Source organism: Penicillium paradoxum, assembly GCF_028828445.1.
Source record: "Penicillium paradoxum strain IBT 22861 chromosome Unknown utg000003l_segment0_segment0, whole genome shotgun sequence".
NCBI classification, from domain to species: Eukaryota; Fungi; Ascomycota; class Eurotiomycetes; order Eurotiales; family Aspergillaceae; genus Penicillium; species Penicillium paradoxum.
The window spans coordinates 3,124,854-3,144,394 of NW_026643181.1; the positions used below are offsets into that span (position 1 = coordinate 3,124,854).

Below are 19,541 nucleotides of genomic sequence, written 5' to 3' on the forward strand. Positions count from 1 at the left end.
CACGCCTATTTAAAATTCTAGACCTCCATTCATAATGTTATATATATGCAGGCTGTAATGCCACTGTATATGCTTGAGGGTGATGGATTTGTGGTGCCTCAGGTGTCAACTGACATATCAACCGACTTCGCGTATCTGCATTCTTCAAACGCAACTTCCCACCTCCCCCCGCCAGTCCAGCCTTAGGATCTTAGATACAGGCAAGGCTCTAACTTTGAATACCTATTTTATGAACATGTGTGTCCCATATGGCAACCGAGGCAGAGAATGAACGGGCGGCCGCACCTAGCAGTGCCCGGAAACCAGAGCCTGTCTCGTCGATCCTTGCCTCGCGTTTCGCACCGCGTCTTGCAACTCAGGGACATGAATCCCACCTAACCCGAGAGACCTTTGCACAGCTACGACTGGAAATTCTTAGTGAAATACAGAACCAACGACGCGTTGATGAGGATGTCACTGATGTCAATAAGCTCATATGCGTTGTCCTAAAGGCCGGTCTAGAGATTAGCTCAACCGAGAGCCACTCAGATCAAGATCTGGAAGGGCAAGTCCTCGACTGCTTAGATATAATCCACGCAAGCATTGCAAGAGCTCCTCAAGCTCTGTGGGAACCTTCTGACCCTACCACTTTGGGCGAGGACATACATGCTCCTCTCTTCGCATGGTTAACCTTGCGACTGATCCGACTCGGCAGCATCTGGACATCTGATTCTGTCCAAGAGAGAATCCAAGTTATTTGTGTGAGCCTAGCTTATTCCCAGTTCAAGCAAAACCGTTCATTGCCTACCAACTATGCCGCTGCTGCATTTCTCCGGGCTTGCACGTCAGGTTCGTTGATCCCCGCCCCAACAACTAATGAGACTAGATTAACTGTCTCTAGATGTTATCTGCTCTCTTGAAACACTTCAACGTAACAGTTCCCTGGAAACACGTTCTAGAGGGTTGTCGATGCCCGGTGCGGATGGATCGCTCATTGCGGAGATCCAAGACCTTGGTCTTTCTCCTGCTTTGTTCCAATGCAAAACAGTTCTTGGGGGATTTACACAGACAGTTTCCTTAGTATGCCGATTGTTAGATTCGTTTAACCCAAAGAGCGAAATCCAACACCTTGCAAAACATCATGGCTTCATCCTTCGCCAAAGGTTTTCGTGGCTACTGAATAGTTTCCATCGCCTTGGACGGGCTATTCTTGAATATCTGAAATTGAGAGGACCACATCTCACCTCGGAAGATAAAAGTTTGCCTTTGCAGTATCTAGCATCTCTGCATCGGTGCTGCATCCCAGACTCGACTTTGGCTGGCCTGCTTCCAAACATAGGCTTGACTTCTACCTGGTCTCAATGCTTGTCTGGTTTTCTTAGCCTGGGAAACATAGGAAGTTTACCTTCCACCCAGGTCATTCTAAGTCGCTTCCTAGATGAGCTGATACAGACAGCAAAAAACTCTCAGTCACTTGTGCTCCAACTAAGAGAGACTTTGCTTCCGGCATTAATAGATGTCAAGAGTTGCAATCAGCACCTTGAGTCGTGTCTCTTGGTAAATTTTTCACCAGAACAAGTGGGTCATTGAGCTAATACCAGGTTAGAATTCGCTCCAGGCCTTGCATGTCCAACTCTTTTCAGCGCCGATGCCAACAGCAAAACATACTTCCGAGCAGTCAGCTATGCCCTTCCAGAGAGCTTCACACCAAGTCAATCGGCCATCCAAGCGCTTGTGTCTTCCCGGTTTATCTATCGAATCTACCAATACTGGCCTCGCCCATGTACTTGTGGAGAAGATATCTGCAATCATTCAATGCGATTGCGGCAAAACGATAGCAGATATGCACGCCTCTATCCAGTAAGTACGAAACACGGTAAATCTTAGTACATAAAATACTGATCTGTTCCCATGAAAGGATATCATACGAGAGGCTTTCTGATTCCCAAAAAACCGAAATTTTAGACTTGCTGGGCAAGATCTGCTGTGCGGCCGCAGAGAAGCTTTTGAAAAAACCTTCGAGGGTGATGGGAAAAGACACGCTTATTTGTCAAACATGCGATATGGAGCAGGATCAGCATGATCTTGTGGCAAATGAGGAGCGCCCCGAGTTCGAGCAGATGTGGTTACTATTCAATTTCATCCTACCTAGGCTTACACGTACGCCTGGCCCACGGATAGCCTCAATGGTTGCGTTGAGGAAACTTCTGATACACGCTCCGAACTCCAATCAAATGAATATCTCAGCCTCTGCCTCCGGAGAATTCTGTCTCCACTCTCTCCGAAGCTCAATCAGAGAATTGCGTGTTGCAACTGGGTATTTTCCTCACTCTCGATGAAAGTTAACTGGATATTGACTATTCTCTAGACGCTCAGTAGTGGCTTTTGTGCGCTCGAACTTACCCACAGAGATTCGCCGAGCTAATTTTGTTGTTGTACTTGAATGGCTTAAGAATCTCTCCGGAAAAGACGACATGCCCTTGCAAGAAGCTTGTATCATAACACTCTGTGGACTGGCAATGTGGGTTTCTCCTCAAGGCGGCTTTTTCTCATCTCATTGTTTTCTATAGTGTATCAGAAGATGAGGAGAAAAACATCATTCTACTTCGGCTGTTGGAATACCTGGGTCACCCAAACCCATACGTCTGTGCCGTGGCCTACAATGAGGTAAACAATCGCATGCTCTTGAGATTACTTACTCCGATTGCTAGGATATCAACTAAATATCAACTAACGCTATTTAGTTATCTAAACTTGCACAGCAATTTTCCTTGACGCCAGCTGCCCTCTTTCGGCCTTATTGGAGGACCCTTGCGGTGACTGTTGTCAAGAATCTTCAGCCTCGCCCGCATATGGCGGAACAGCTATGTGATTTGCTTGGCATGAAGGTTGATGGGTTTCTCCGACTAACAGAGGTCCATGTGTTACCGTACCTGGTTTTGACCCGAAAACGAGACATTATCTGTAGAATTGGGGCCAGTCGCAACGAAGGAGAGTCGGCTTTTGATGTTTGCTCGGAAAAGAACAACCTAGCTGCAATTCTTGCCTTTCTCTTGTCCCAGCAATCTGACAACCCTGAGGGTATGATCATGTCTCTTCTAGCAGAGATAGATCCCGCGTTTAAGGGCCGATCTTTGGCAGAGTTGGTAAGAATCGAGCCAATCCTCATTGCTTGTGACTTGCTGAAAAGCCTGGGCGATGCGGGCGAGCAAAAGAAACAGAGAGTACGTTTCTATACTTATTTCTTCTGAGCCTCCCACCGCTAATCAAAGTGCAGTTCAATCAAGCCCTTCATCGACTCGCCACGTTCGTTCCGCGGAAGGCGGCACACGGAAGTTCATCAAAAAAGACAGATCTAAGTCACTTTATTGAAGAGCACGTCCTTGGCATTATCACACAATTTGCAAATGCCATCAACGACTTCCAAGTAAGACAAACCCTGGCCGAGAAAAGAAGGAACATCAAAGCCATTGAGGAAATGATCAACATTGCCCAGGGTCACGTCAGCAGTGCATTACCCCAAGTATGTATCCGTCAGGCTTGAGATTGAGTTACATTTCTAATTATCAGGTTTGTGCATGTCTTCGATCTGCCTTGGAGATCAAGGAGCTATGCGACTATGCATTTTCAGCATGGACAACATTGATTAGTTCTCTTAGCGAGGAGGATCTTGAGCCCATAGTTGATCAAACGTTAGCGATTGTGATCAGATATTGGGATACCCTTACCGAAGAGAGTAGGGATCGCGCATGTCAACTCATCGATCATATCTTGACAAGACATCCGAATCTTGTACGAGATACCTTCAACACCATGCCTTCCCTTGCATCTATCCCGGAAATGGCTGCCTTTGATGCCAAAATCAGCGACCTGAGAGCTCAAATGGACGTGCGAAGCCAGTTCCTGGCATTGATACGTCGCTGCCAGAGTGAGAATGCTACCGTTGTTGAGCAAGCTCTAAAGGAACTAGCTCCTTTTCTGTCGGCAAATGAGGAGTTCCTCCATGACTCCGTTCTGAGTGAACAGCCGGACCCTGTGATCGCGCACTTGACTAGGTCATTGTTGGATTGTTGTGTCAAATTCAGTACCACATCAGACAGCATTACTTTGATGTCGACTCGGTGTCTAGGGCTTATTGGCTGCCTCGATCCGAATCGAGTTGAAACAATCAAAGAGAAGAAGGATATACTTGTTTTGTCCAACTTCGACAGAATAGAAGAGACGGTCGCATTCATTCTGTTCTTCCTCCAGCATGTATTGGTCGAGGCATTCTTATCGGCATCCAATACCAGAGCTCAGGGATTTCTGGCATGGGCAATGCAAGGCCTGCTGAAATTTTGTAAATTGAATGCGGTGTTTACCCAACGCTCTCGCGATTTGCAAGGTGATGAAAAGTATCAACGCTGGATGGAGCTTCCGGAAAGTGTTCGCAACACACTTACGCCGTTTCTCACATCTACGTATACGGTTACTGTGGTGACCCATCATCCCGAGGTCAACTATCCGCTGTTTTCCTCGAGATTAACCCACAGTGAGTGGCTCCGAACACTGGTGCAAGATCTTCTGCGAACTGGGAATGGAGACAATGCAAAAATGGTCTTCTCAATATCAAGTCGTGTTGTGAAGGGTCAGGACATTTCCATCTCTGCGTTCCTCCTACCATTTGCGGTCCTGAATCGCATTGTGGGGGGGACTGAAAAAGAACAGCAGGACCTTCAAAACGAACTAATGAGCGTGTTGTCATACCCTGTTCCGGAGACAAACAACAATGCTCGGGAAACAATCATAAGTAGTAGCCAGGTGAGCCTCTCGCTGTAATTTCACCGGCCTTCTAATAACATCATTTTACAGAGCGTCTTTGAAGTCCTGGACTATCTGTCTAGATGGCTACAAGGGAAGAAAAAGCACATTGCTGGCCTCAATCACAGTCCTAACCAGACGAGCCGTTCCCACAAGGATCTAAGCCGTGACACGCTCATTGACAAATACTCGTCACAGATCAAATCCGTTGAAGCCCTCCTATCTTCCATACCGCCCGAGATCATATCTAAGCGGGCGGTTGAATGTAAATCATTCTCCAAAGCACTCTTCCACTGGGAACAGTACATTCGAAAGGCTAAAGCTCATGGAGAACTGCAAGAGCGAGCCAGCTTTGAGCCTCTATACCAAAGATTACAGGACATCTATAGCCAAATTGACGAACCTGATGGAATTGAAGGCATTTCTAGCCATTTGTCGGCTTTGGACATTGATCAGCAAATTCTCGAACACCGGAAAGCAGGGAGATGGGCCACGGCGCAGAGTTGGTACGAGCTCCAACTGGAGAAAGAGCCCGACAACGTTGATGCGCAGTGGAACCTAGTGACCTGTCTCAAAGAATCCGGCCAACAAGGTGTGTGTGTGTGTGTGAGTGTGTGAGAGATTTTCTTACCGTTTTCTAGATGCTATCCTTACTCGTTTCGAGGTTCTGAAGGAAAGCGGCCCAGCGGCTTCACGATTCCTACCCTTCGCGGTTGAAGCTTCGTGGATAATGGGAAGATGGGACAAATTAAAGAATTATCTTGATGTTTGTGCCAGACAAGGCACTGAGGAGTTCAATGTCGGTATAGGCTCAGCTCTTGACGCTCTTCGTCAAAAGCAACACGGAGCATTCACTGATCAAATCAATGGGCTCAGGCTCAACGTTGCCCGATCATTGACGACCAATTCCGTTGCATCACTTCAATCATGCCATGCAGACATGCTCCGGCTACATGCTTTGTCCGAGGTCGAAGCAATCGCCAAAGCACAGTCGGATCAATGCCACCCAAATTTACTAAACACCCTAGACAGACGGTTGGAGGTTTTGGGTGGTTACCTTTCTGATAAACAATACCTATTGGGGTTGAGACGAGCCACCATGGAATTAGCGTGAGTTCATGGTTTACAAAATACACCAGAAGATAACTAAAAACACAATCTAGTGGCAATTTCGCGGATTCCCACATATCTGCTGCATGGCTCACCAGTGCTCGCCTTTCAAGGAAAGGCAATTTCAGCAGCCAAGCATATCATTCGATGCTCAACGCTGCACGGTTGAACGATAGGTCTGCTTCCATCGAACACGCGCGACTTCTCTGGAAAGATGGGCATCATCGGAAAGCCATTCAAACTCTCGAAGGAGCAATCTCTGCCAATGAAGCCACCCCGGCTAGATCCTCTTCGGTCGATATCGAGACCATGTCATTTCTCTCGAATCGTGGACAGCACCAAAACGAGTCAACTGCTCTTGTACGTTGCTTAACCCACGCCTTTCACGTAGACGACAATGTTGATCATTCTAGGCTCATCTAATGCTCGCCAAATGGACGGACAGGGCTGGCCAAACCCACTCTCAGGCCATTGTCCAGAGGTATCGAGAGGCCATCAAACTGTACCCGAAGTAAGTTGGGAATTCATTACGCTTCGATCTGGTCACATTCTGATGGGGAAATAGATGGGAAAGGGCACACTACTACCTGGGGAAACATTACAACAAAATTTTGGAGTCTGAAAAAGCCAAGCCCATGGGAAAGGAAGCTCAGATATAGTCAGTTGATCGAACTTAGTCACTTCATACCTGGTGCTAACAAATATCACAGCCTGAGTGGAGAGGCTACCAAGCTTGTCATCGACAATTATCTTCGCTCGTTGACATATGGGACCAAGTATGTGTTTCAAACGTTACCCAAGCTTCTAACCCTTTGGCTTGAACATGCCTCTATCGTTGAACAGCCCATTGATCCCAAGAGGGGCGATAACGAGTAAGTAACAGCTCTCTATGATGCCAATCGAAATGCTAATGACCAATTTACTAGGGAATTCCAGAAGCATACACAGGCCCAGCGAAAGAAAAGCCTTGATGAGATGCATGCACAACTGAAAAAGTTTATTGACAAACGCTTGCAGGCGGCTCTAGTAAGTGACACAGTGCACTACTCCCACCTCGTCAGCTAATAGTCATATAGTTGTTCACAATTCTGCCCCAAGTGGTTGCCAGGATCTGTCACCCCAACACCACGGTCTATGATCTACTGACCCGAATTGTAGCCAAGGCGGTTCACAACTTCCCACAGCAAGGTCTCTGGACAGTTCTTGCCGTTGTCAAGTCCTCCAATAAGGAGCGAGCCAAAAGAGGATATAACTGCTTACAGAAAATCATAGTTAGTCCCGGCTGGCTCAAATCTAGAATACAGAAACTAACTTCGCCCAGGACTACGGTAACAAGTCCAAAGGAGAATCCTCAACAGCATCGGAAATCCGCCGTATGATCACCCAAGGTACAAAGTTCTCAGAGGAACTACTCCAACTCTGTCTTACCTCGGTTGAGGAGAAGACATCCAGGGTTTTACTCGGTCGCAATCTAGGCTTTAATCATAAAGTCGCGCCATGTCGACTAGTGGTTCCCTTCCAGGCAATGTTGATCCCAAGTCTTCCTGCCAGTCAGAACATCGAATATATCAAAAGTTTCAGGGCCTTCCCCCGGGATCCAACCACCATTGAGGGTATGTTCCATATTTCAATCAACCGAGAATCAAATTAACCAAGATTAGCCGTTCTGGATGAAGCTCAAATTCTGAACTCGCTTCAAAAGCCACGCAAAATCAGCTTGCGGGGATCTGATGGGAAGATCTATAACGCGCTCTGCAAGCCTAAAGACGATTTACGCAAGGATCAACGTCTCATGGAATTCAACAACATGATCAATCGATTTTTGAAGCGAGACGTTGAGTCAAGCAAGCGTCGCATGTGTGAGTAATTTTATCTGCTTCACAACATTCCAGGCATTGACGTAGAACAGACATCAAAACATATGCTGTGACACCTCTGAACGAAGAATGCGGTCTTATAGAATGGGTGGATAACCTCCGTACGCTAAGAGAGATTGTCATCAAATTGCTACGCGAGAGAGGCATCTCGCCAAATGTGAGTTTGATAGCGGAGAAAAATGAAGAGAGAAATGGTCAGATTATTGACAGATGCAATAGTATAATGAGATCAGGCATTGTTTGAACGATATCTGCGCTGATCGGTCATTTACAAAGCTGCCCTTATTCACCACTAAGATCTTGGCAAAGTAAGGTTTTTATGTTGGTTCCATTTCCCATGGATTTCTATACTAATTGTTGCAGACTTCCCCCTGTACTCCATGAATGGTTCATCGAAATGTTCCCCGAAACAGAGGCATGGTTCACAGCGAGACTAAGGTATACCCGATCTTCTGCCGTTATGTCAATGGTGGGATATGTGCTCGGGTATGTTTCCCCTTACATCTCAATGAAGAGTCATATCTACTTCCATTCAGTTAACTGATTTATACACAGTCTAGGCGATAGACATGGCGAGAACCTTTCTTTCGAAGAAGGTACAGGCGGACTCCTGCACGTCGATTTCAATTGTCTTTTTGACAAGGGTCAAACCTTTGAAAAGCCTGAAGTGGTACCGTTTCGGCTGACGCATAACATGATTGATGCCTTTGGCGCTTACGGATACAATGGTCAGTTCGAACATCCTGAGTTCTATTCTTGTGCTAATCTCCAGGGGATAGGTCCGTTCAGGAGAACTTGTGAGATAACACTGAGTCTCCTACGACAGAACGAGGATGCCCTGATGACTGTGCTTGAGACATTTCTACATGATCCGACAACCGATTTCATCGGGAAAAGGGTGAGGACATTTAACCTCTCATTCCTAACATATTGCCTCTGCTAACAGATCTTTTTCAGCGGCGCACCCATGCGAATGTTCCGGACACACCGGCCGGTGTTTTGGAAGATGTTCGAAATAAACTCCGTGGCTTTATGTCCAAGCAGCCTATTGCACTTTCGGTGGATGGACAAGTGGATGAATTGATTATCCAAGCAACAGATAAAAAGAAATTGGCATCCATGTATATCGGGTGGTGTTCATTCTTCTGAAGCATGGATGACATTCTAGTGTAGTAGAAAAAGAAGAAATTCTAGCCTAACCGGCCCCTAAATCTTTTTACTAGAAGCACGTAGGCTTCCGTAAAGCCCACGATGTTAAGGAAACTATTTGTCAAGGCAGTGCTTGTTGACTAGGTGAATAATGATACGAGGAGGATATGGGTTTGGAGCGAGGGGTATTAGATTCTGGGTTGTTCGCAAGACTAAATCTTGCCTTTTTCATTTTCCTCGCCTCTCCTCCTTTTATGATTTGGCTTCCCCGCTTCTCGGGACCAGATCATCTCTATTCCTTCTTATACCCGTAGGGTATTCGGAAGAGTCTCCTCCGTCCTAATATTAGAAGCCTAAGGTAGTAATAATTTAATAAAGAAATACTATAATAACTATCCCCCCTTTTCTATAAAACATATCATAGGGTTTTTAGATAGATAAAGAGAGATATAGGTATAAGGATAAAGGGGTTTCTATCGAGTTCCTTTCTTATCTATCTTTTAGGGTTTTTATTAGAATAGTAGCGATAGTAGCTAATAGATAAGAGACTAGCGATTTTATACCGGAACTAAATCTAATCTAGTATCTAGATTATTTATAGTCTAACTTAAAATCTTTTTATACTAATATAGGGGAAATTTTCTTAATCTCTTACTAATATAATATAATCCCCTTTATCCTTTATACGTAGTATTTTATAAATAAAAAGACTTATAATATAGTATACTTCTAAGACTAAATTATTAATAATCTATACTTATTTTATATAAGTACTTATTAGAATGATAACGGATATCTAGGATTTTATACCTATTTTATTAGATATCCGTAAAGCCTAACTTTAAGCGTAAGATCCGGGCTCGAAATTATACAAAACTATAGTCTTAGCGTTTATAAAGTAGCTAAATCGCCTAAATAAATAACCGTCTTTTACCTATATTTTAGTTTATATATATAATTCTCCTCTATCATAATTATTAACTAGTATAAATTATTTAAACTATCTATTCTCACTTTAAAAAAAGTACTTAGAGATATAACTATCTATATATTATTATTACCATCTTTATATACCCATTTCATTATAAGTATTTTACTAGCGATCCCGACGGCCGTAGGCCGTCGGATAATAGTTGCGGAGCGAAGCGACTAGGTCCGAGGTCATATAGACCAAATGTAAATCAAACTGCTCTCCTTTATAAATCTTCCTCTCTTCCTCTCTTATAAGCTTAGTATTTCCTAGTTAGGGAATTTAAATTATTCTGCCGATTCTCACCGATAACATTAGAACTATGGATTTCGGACCCGTAGGTGGATGGGCCCAGTCACGTGATATACGAAGCCTATGATTTAATTGCTTCGCTTCGCTCCGCAATTAATAGAAACGTTAGTCTAAACTACTAAAAGCTATAGAGTTTATATATAATAATATTACTAATATTACTATTAGTCTTTTTTTATTCTAAGTCTTATTAAGATATAATCCTAATTTTTAGATTATTGCGAACACGTGATCTCCTAGTATATTAGTCTAGCTAGCTTTCCCTATTCTTCCTTTCTCTCTCTACGCATAATATAAGATTTTCTAGTCCACTCCTTCTTATGAGTAGTCGTATAGGATCATCTCTATCAGGTTATAAGTCCTTTACTATCGGAGCCTCTATATAACTGTAAGCTTCGTATCTTCTAATTCCTCCGACGAGAACCTAGTGCTACGTCGCACCGACCCACTATAGGGTATTTTTTGTAGACTTTTCACTAGTTACCCTAATAATACCCTACCCTACCTATCTAATATACTCTATATAGTTATCCTAATTTCTCTCTAGTATCCGAATACCTAGGTAGAATACTAGATCTTATTATCTTATTAGCCGTTCGACTTCTATTAACCGCTATATCTAATTAGCCGTTCGACTTCTCTATTAACCGCTAAATAGACCTTATTAGCCGTTCGACTTTCCTATTAACCGCCGAACCCTATATAGACTACTAATATATTAGAGTCCTTTAATATTAGGGACTTCGCCGTTAGTTAATATAAAATTAACTATATAGATTTAGTCCTAAAACTAAAAGGATAGTCTAACTATAGAGATTAGAAGATAGCTATATATCTAGCCCTTCTTACTAATAATAGATACTATATTAGGATAATCTCTTATAATATTCCCTCCCTAAATAAACCTAACTACTTTAAAGTCTCTTAATAGGCTATAGAATAGGCTTTACTTACTAAAGTACGGGAGGTATAGCGCGACGATAATATTACGATTACTACTACGGATATCCGAGAAAGAATAAAAGAGATTAAGGAAATTAATAAGATACTTCGGAAAAAGTACGAAAATAAGCTTAATAACTAGTAATCTTATAATACCCGAACCCTTATTTATATCCGGAAAACTCTTATACCCGAACCGTTATTAGTTATTACTTAAGTTATAGATATATATAAAGCTTTTAGTAAGCTTCGGAAGATATATATAATAAAGTCTTATTAATAAGCCTATATTTACTATTTAAAATAGGTTAACCTACGGTATAAGAATAGATCTCCCTTAGACTTTATAAGGAGGTTTTAAGAGGCCTTTTATAATTTTATTTTTATAGATAAAGAGCCCTCTTAAATAATTAAACTATATTAGTTTAAAAAGATTATTACTAAGAATCCTCGTTATCTTTCCTTTTTATAGAACTTATAAGTTAACGAAAAAGATAAGACTTTTATAGAAAGGGTATATATCGAGTTTATCGAGGTAGAGACTAATAATCGTTCTTTTAACGTTTCTTAATTAACCCTATCTACTAATACTACCTCTACTAAGGATACTTCTAAGGATAAGAAGTCTAGTAGAAATAATAAAAAAGGTAGAAATACTTCCTCTTCTAAAGATAAGTCTAAGCCTAAGGGTAAGGATAATAATAAGAAGAAAAAGAAGCCTTTTAAAAGGGAGGAAAATATTATTTTTTATAAATATTATAATATCCTAGGAAATTACTATTCTAAGAATTATCTATTATAGAAAACTAGTATATTTTCTAATATAGTTTCTTTTTATTAATAATTATAGTAATAATATACTATTTAGTAAGTCCTAGTTCCCTAGCTAGGCTAGATTATAGGTTAGGTAGATAGTTAGGGTCGTATTATCTTATTAAACCGTACTATTAATACTATTTTCCCTTAATAAGGAGCTTCTTCTAGAGACCTAGTTACGAAATATAATAATCTCTTTATAAATACTATCTTTAAAGATACTATCTTTAGTATACTTATAGTATTAAAATAAGGTTAACTATCTATAGAAGATAATAATATCTTTTACTAGATAATTAATTCCGGTACTAGTACCTATATAACCCCTTATAGGTCTATCTTTATTAATTTTAGGCCCTATATAGTTCTAATATCTATAGCTATAGATAATACTTTTTATACTAAAGGCTATAGAGACGTTATTTTAAGAATATTAAATATATTAGATAAGTATATTAAACCTTTTATCCTATATAAGGTCTAGCTTACCCTAGATCTTAAGGCTAGCCTAATCTCTATATCTATACTAGATAAAGAAGATATTAGTACCTTAGTTAAAAATAATATTATAACTTTTAAAGCTTCTAATTCTACTATTAAGTCTAGTTCTAATACTACTATTAGTTTTATAACTTATAAAGGAGAATACTACTAGCTTAACTACCTAGGAATTAATAAGATCGATACTATACTTTCTAATAATCTAGATATACTAACTAAATCTCTAAACTCTATTTTTACTACTAAAAATAGAAATAGGTCTTTTATAATTTCTATTAACCTAGCTTACTAACGTACTTATTATACTAGAGAAAATAGGGTTCGTAAAATAGAAACCTATACTAAAGATATTAAATTAAAGAAAGGTACTAGCGTTACTTTTCCCTATACTCTATATATTAAGGGTAAGGGTTATACTCTCCCTTTTAGAAAGGAAAGGTCTATTAGGTCTAAACTAGGCGAATATTTATATATCGACGTCTAAGGTCTAATCTTAATTATATTATAGCTAAAAAATTATCTTTAAACTTAATTTAGCTATTAAATTAAAAAGGTTTATAGTAATAATACCTTAGAGTATCGGCTTTTAGGCGTATATCTTTTATAAAATAGTATTATTTAGGACCCTACTCCTTCTTATATAAAATAGCTAAACGGTATTACTAAGATTAAAAATTAATATCTTATTAAACCCCTTATTACTATTATATTAGAATACTAGCTTCCGAAATACCTTTAGGGTTATCTACTAAGGGGAATTAACTATACTATAAACCGACTCTTTATATCGAAGATTAGTATATCCCTATATAAAGCCTTTTATAGGAAGAAGCCTAATCTTAGTAATTTACGTATACTTAGCTATTAATACTAGTTCTTAATTCTAAAAGAAAAACGCCCTATAAAGCTAGATCCGTATATATAAAAAGCGAGATTAATTATTTATAATAAAGGAGATAATTATATACTATATAATATATATACTAAGAAGATTAAGCGTTCCCGGAATATTATTTTTAATAAGAATCCGATACTAAAGGCACTACCTATACTAGACTATAATCTATAGGTACTATCTTAAGGTTAATCTTAATCTAGATCTTAGTCTTAAAAGCGATATATTCCGATTAATTTTATTTATAACGAATACGAGAATCTACTAGATACTAAGGTTCTCCCGGAAAATAAGTATAATATCCTATAATTTAATAATCCTTTTAAGATTCGTACTAGATCTATACTACCCCCTCCGGTAGTTAAAGACTACTTAGAAGATATTATATATTCTCTAGCGAGTCATCCGCTAGATAGTACTAGTCCTATTATATTAGAGCCTAATATTTAATTTTACGATATCTCTCTCGATATCTCCCTTAATATCTCCCTTAATATCTCCCTTAATACCTCTCTCGATATCTTATTCGACGATCTTCTTCCGAACCCTAATTCCTTCGAGTTACCTCTTAATAAAATAGCGGGTAGTCTAGGTAGTAATATAGAGGGATAACGGTAGGAAGATAGTCTCTACTTTAATATAGGTAGGGTTAGGGCTCCTATAGAGCTATAGATTACTTCCTAGTAGTTTATTATAGATTTCTTATATTTAGGCACTCTTCTAGAACGTATAGATAATCTAGATTTCGTTATCCTAACTAGATCTTAATAGACTAAGTCTAATTAAGATAGGGTATAATGTTACGGTATTTCTTTATTATACTATTTTGCCTTAGGCTCCCTTTCTCTTAGACGGAGGAGACCCCTCCGAATACCCCACGATATCGGGATAGAACTAATATGATCCGGTTCCGAGAAGCGGGGAACCTAAATCATAAAGGGAAGACACCTAGAGGAATAGGGAAGGTAAGATTTAGTCTTATAACCAATATAGAATCGAATACCCTTCGCTCTAACTACGTATCCCTCTCGTATCATTATTCACCTAGTTAATAAGTACTACCTTAATAAATAGTTACCTTAATAATTCTAAATCTTTTTCTTTAACTACCTAAAGAAATAATAATGAGATAGAGTTTATAATCCTAATAGGGTAATAAGGAGATACCTCTATAAGAAAAACCTACTATCTATAAGATAGAGAAGGGAGAGACCTAATCTTTATTAGGACTCTCGGAAGTACCTACTATTACTAATAAAGACGACTAATAACCCTCCGAAACTATCCTAAATCTTTAGCGAAATAGGGATAATTCTTAAATAATCCTTAAGAGAGAAACCTTCTAAGCCTTTATAATAAGGATTAAATAGCTTAAAAGGGTAGCCGAAATACCTACGTATTATAGCTGGATCTATAGTAATTCCCTAAACCTACGTAGTTAGGAAATCCGTTTTAAGAACTCTAACTTTATAGAAGAATTCTCGATCTAAGAAAGAGAAGACTAGTTACTCGGACTACGCCTAGAATTTAAAAGAGCGAGTAAAAAATATAATACCGAAAAATAAAAGATTCTTAGTACCCTATCCTATATAAATAGAAACTACTAACGATTTTAGTATAACTACTTAGACGAAATACCCTTAACTCTAAGCTAAATTATATAGGGTTTATAGGCTTACCTTAAGGAATAGACTTTATCCTTAATAAAAAATTCTATAAATATATAAGCTACTATTATTAACTAAATATAGAGAATAATCTAGCGAAACGATTAAGACCTAAGAGACTTTTATTATAAGTTAAATCTCTTAGAAAAATATTTCCTAAAGTAAAGCGAGAAATAAAGAGCCCTTATCTTCTTCTTAAAACTTAATTATAGACTCTAAGCCTATATCTATAAATATAATCTAACTCTTCTAAAAACTTAAAGGGAGATAGTTTCTATTATATTAAAATTTTAGGAGCTTTAAAACTAGAAAACGAAACCTAAACGAAAAGCGACTAAATCGGGGTAGAGAGATCTAGATACGAAAAAGAAAAAGAGAAAATTCGAAAAATATAATAAAAACGAAAACTTCTCCGAAAAAAAAAATCTAAAAGACTTAAGATTAAAAAGACAAGGAAACCCTATCGATAAAAAGATAGGGAAGAAACTTACCTATTATACCTATTAAAGTAAGAATCACCTTTTAAATAAATATCTAAACGACTCTCTAATAAAGAAAATAAAAGTATAACTAGTAAAAGTAAAAGGATCCTTAATAAAATAATAGGGAAATAAGAGCGGGTCGGAGTAGATTTCCCTACTCCGACCCCCTAGATCGGAATAATAATATACTTCTATACTCTAATCCTAGTAGGAAAAATTAAAACCTATATAGACCTAGATAGTTATATAGAAGTCGACCTTATTAGTTACGAGTTCGTAAAAACTTAAAAACTTTAAAAAGCGAAACTTATACCTCCTATTATTAAAGTAGTAGGATATAAAGAAGTAACTACGTATAAAATATAGAACGTCCCTATAACTATTATAGATAGTAAAGGAATTACTAGAACGTTTATATAATCTTATATTACTATTAATAGAGATCTAAGGATTTTAGGTAGTTTAGTACTACTATTAATAATAATCTTAGTCGACTAAAAAATTAACCTCTCTCTACTAAACCGAAAATAGTAGTTTAATACCCTAAACTATAAAGCGATAACCCTATACTAGTTTATAAAAGAGTATAGGAACTATATATATATCTATACTATAGTAAAAATATCTAAAGAAGTATAGCTCCTATATAAAGAAGAGGGGGATATAGAAGAATCTCCTAACTTACCTTTAGAACTATAAGGATTCTATAACGTCTTCTTTATAAAAAACGTACGAACCCTTCCCTTAAATAAGACTATAGACTATACTATCGATATATTACCGGGAGAAAATCCCTTTTATAGACTAATCTACCCTTTATCTTAAAAGGAACTAAAAGAACTTTAAGAATATATCGATAAGAACTTAGAAAATAGACGAATCCGACCGTCTAAAAGTCCTATAGAAGTACTAATCCTCTTTATTCTAAAAAAGGATAGCGGATTACGTCTCTACGTAGACTATTAGGGGCTAAATAAAATCTTAGTTAAAAACTAGTATCTATTACTACTTATCTTAGAAATTCTAGACTAATTAGCGGGAGCTAAATAGTTTAGTAAAATCGATATCTAAGATATATATTACCGAATTCGTATTAAGGAAGGAGATAAGTAGAAGACTACGTTTTATACTTAATATAGGTACTATAAGTATATAGTTATACCGTTTAGACTAACTAATACCCCTATTATATTCTAAAGTTATATCTATAACGTACTAAGAGACTACCTTAATATAATCTATATAGTATATCTCGATAATATACTAATATTTTCTCTAATAAAGGAATCTTATACGAAATACCTCTAAAAAGTCCTTAAAAACCTTAGGAGAGCTAGTCTATATATAAAGGCCTTAAAATATATATTCTATTAGGAAGAAGTAGAGTTCTTAGGATTTATAGTAGATTTAAGGAGTATCTTTATAGACCCCTAAAAGGTAGAATCTATTAGGAACTAAGAACTCCTAAAAAGCTATTATAATATCTAAGTATTTATCGGATTCTATAACTTTTACCGTTAGTTTATACCGCGGTTTTCGTAGATTATACTCCTATTAACTTCCCTATTAAAAGGGTTAAAAAATAGAAGAAAACCTAGATAAATCTAGCTTAATATCTATAAAAGACTTACGTTTTACTATCTAATTATAGTATTTTAGTTACCGATACTACTATACTATTTTAACCTAGAAAAAGATACGCGATTAGAAACTAATACTTCTAATAAAGGTATAGGAGGGATTATATCCTAGAAGAATAAAGATAGGAAATAGTACCCTATAGTCTTTTAGTCCTAAAAGTTTAGTAGGACTAAACTTAACTATTCTACCCCGGATTAAGAACTATTCGCTATTATTTACTCGTTTAAATATTAGCGATACTATTTAAAAGGAAATATCTAACTTATAGAAGTTCTATCCGATTATATAAATTTATAGACTTTTATAAAGTAGCTAAAGCTAAATAGAAGATAAGTAAGATAGTATATATTCCTATCCCTATATAACTTTTTTATTAAATATAGACTAGGAAAAATAAATCCTACGGATATATTATCCCGAAAAGTAGATCTAAAACTAGGGGACGTCTTAGTAGAAGATCTACTTAGACTATTATATAATAGAATCGTTATTAGAATACTACCGAAACGGAGTGTTACTATAGCCGAATCGTTAAGTATTAGCGATTTATATACCGGTAAATCCTAGTTTAATCTAGAACGGACTAATATAAATAGCGATAAAGCTAATATAGAAGTAGCTAACTAGGCTATATAGGAAGAGTTAGATTACGACTAACGGATACCCTATAAAATAGTTAAGTATATATACCGAAACTAATCTATATATATATAGAAAGTATAACTAGACCTCTAAAACCTAATCGAGAAAATCTAAGATAGCGATCCTAAGATACGCCGCCGAAAACTTACTATTTCTTAGTCGAAACTAAGTAATAAAGGTTAGGGCGTTAATCTATATAGTATTATAAGATATAAAGAAAGACTCTATATCCCTATAAGGGAGAACTTAAAGAAAAAACTCCTTAGTCTTTATTATAATAATACCCTAGCGGGATATTTTAGTAAATATAGAATATTAATATTACTATAAAGATATTTTTACTAATAAAATATATACTAAGATATCGCGGAATACGTATCTAAATATATAATATATTAAGGAAACGTAGCTCTAAGATATTAGCTATATAGCGTATTTAGAATATTACCGATTCCTACTCGACCCTTCGCTAAATTATCGATAGATTTTATTATAGGATTACTACCTATAATTTATAAAAATAATATAGTAGATAATATCCTTATTATTATTAATAAGATAATAAAGTAAGCTTTATTTTTTACCGTTTCTATATTAATTAACGCCTCTAAACTTATAAAGCTTTTCTATATAGAAGTAGAACTTCGCTATAGACCCCTATAAGGTATTATCTCTAATCGAGGCCCTATATTTACTAATAAATTTTAGTCTTAACTATACTACGAAAGTAAGATAAAACTACGCCTTTCTACTATATTTTACCCCTAAATAGATAGTTAAACTAAGTATATAAATTAAATACTAGAATATTATCTTAGATATTTTATTAATATAGAGTAACTTATATAGCTAAAACTATTACTAATAGTATAATATACCTATAATAACTCGCCTAATATAACTATAGACTACTCTCTATTTATAGCTCTTATAAGCTATAAGCCTAACTTTTGTATACGTTCTAAGGATAAAACGTATAAAAAGGAGGTCCTAGCTATAACTAAAAGAATCGAGATTCTAAAAAAGTTATAGGAAGATATAATAAAACGATAGCGAAAAGCTTCCGAATTATCCGCGAAACGATTTAACTCCGTTTATAAACCTATAGTATTTAAAAAAAGCGACTTAGTAGGGTTATTAATAAGAAATCTAAAATTTAAAGTCTATACTAAGAAACTAGCCCTAAGATATATTAGACTATTATAGGTCCTAAACTCTATTAGATCCTAAGTATACTAATTAAGTCTCCTAAACTAATATAATAAGATATATAACGTATTTTATATCTCTCTTTTAGAACTATAGAAAGAAGAAAAGTCTAAAACCTTACTAATACTAGAACTTAAAAAGTCTAATAAATAGGAAATTAAAAATATTAAAGATAAGAGACTATTTAATAAGGAGAGATACTTCTTAGTAAAATAGAAGGGTTAGCCTACTAAATATAACTAATAGATCCTAGAAGAAAATATAGGAAATATAAAAGAAGCTATTAAGTCCTTTAGAAAACTTAAAGAAAAGAAGAAGAAAGCTTAAAGTATACGGTTAAATTTAATACCCTATTAATAAAAAGAAGATAATAAATCTAGATCGAAACGAGCTTATTTCACTATTAAAATACCTCTAAGATATTATAGAAGAAATAACCTTTAAAAATAAGAAAATAGAATAATTCCGGAAACTATACTAAATATATAACGAACTTATAGTATATTTAATATAATCGGAAAGCTAGTCTAGACACTAAGGGAAAGTATA

General features: G+C 36.9%; 1 protein-coding gene across 1 annotated transcript; it reads left to right on the forward strand.

Moving 5' to 3' along the window:
• Window positions 1-248: 248 nt before the first annotated feature.
• atrA (protein kinase MEC1) lies at window positions 249-8,915 on the forward strand (the record flags this gene model as incomplete). Its single annotated transcript, XM_057174120.1, has 24 exons — window positions 249-828; window positions 881-1,536; window positions 1,586-1,839; window positions 1,898-2,296; window positions 2,348-2,500; window positions 2,550-2,646; window positions 2,724-3,203; window positions 3,257-3,502; window positions 3,550-4,779; window positions 4,831-5,371; window positions 5,421-5,889; window positions 5,943-6,249; window positions 6,303-6,400; window positions 6,455-6,547; window positions 6,600-6,761; window positions 6,816-6,915; window positions 6,966-7,160; window positions 7,211-7,502; window positions 7,551-7,748; window positions 7,799-7,923; window positions 7,986-8,074; window positions 8,130-8,252; window positions 8,322-8,664; window positions 8,724-8,915. The coding sequence occupies 24 exons, from the start codon at window positions 249-251 to the stop codon at window positions 8,913-8,915; spliced, it is 7,422 nt and encodes a 2,473-aa protein (XP_057034271.1).
• Between the last annotated feature and the right edge of the window lie 10,626 nt (window positions 8,916-19,541).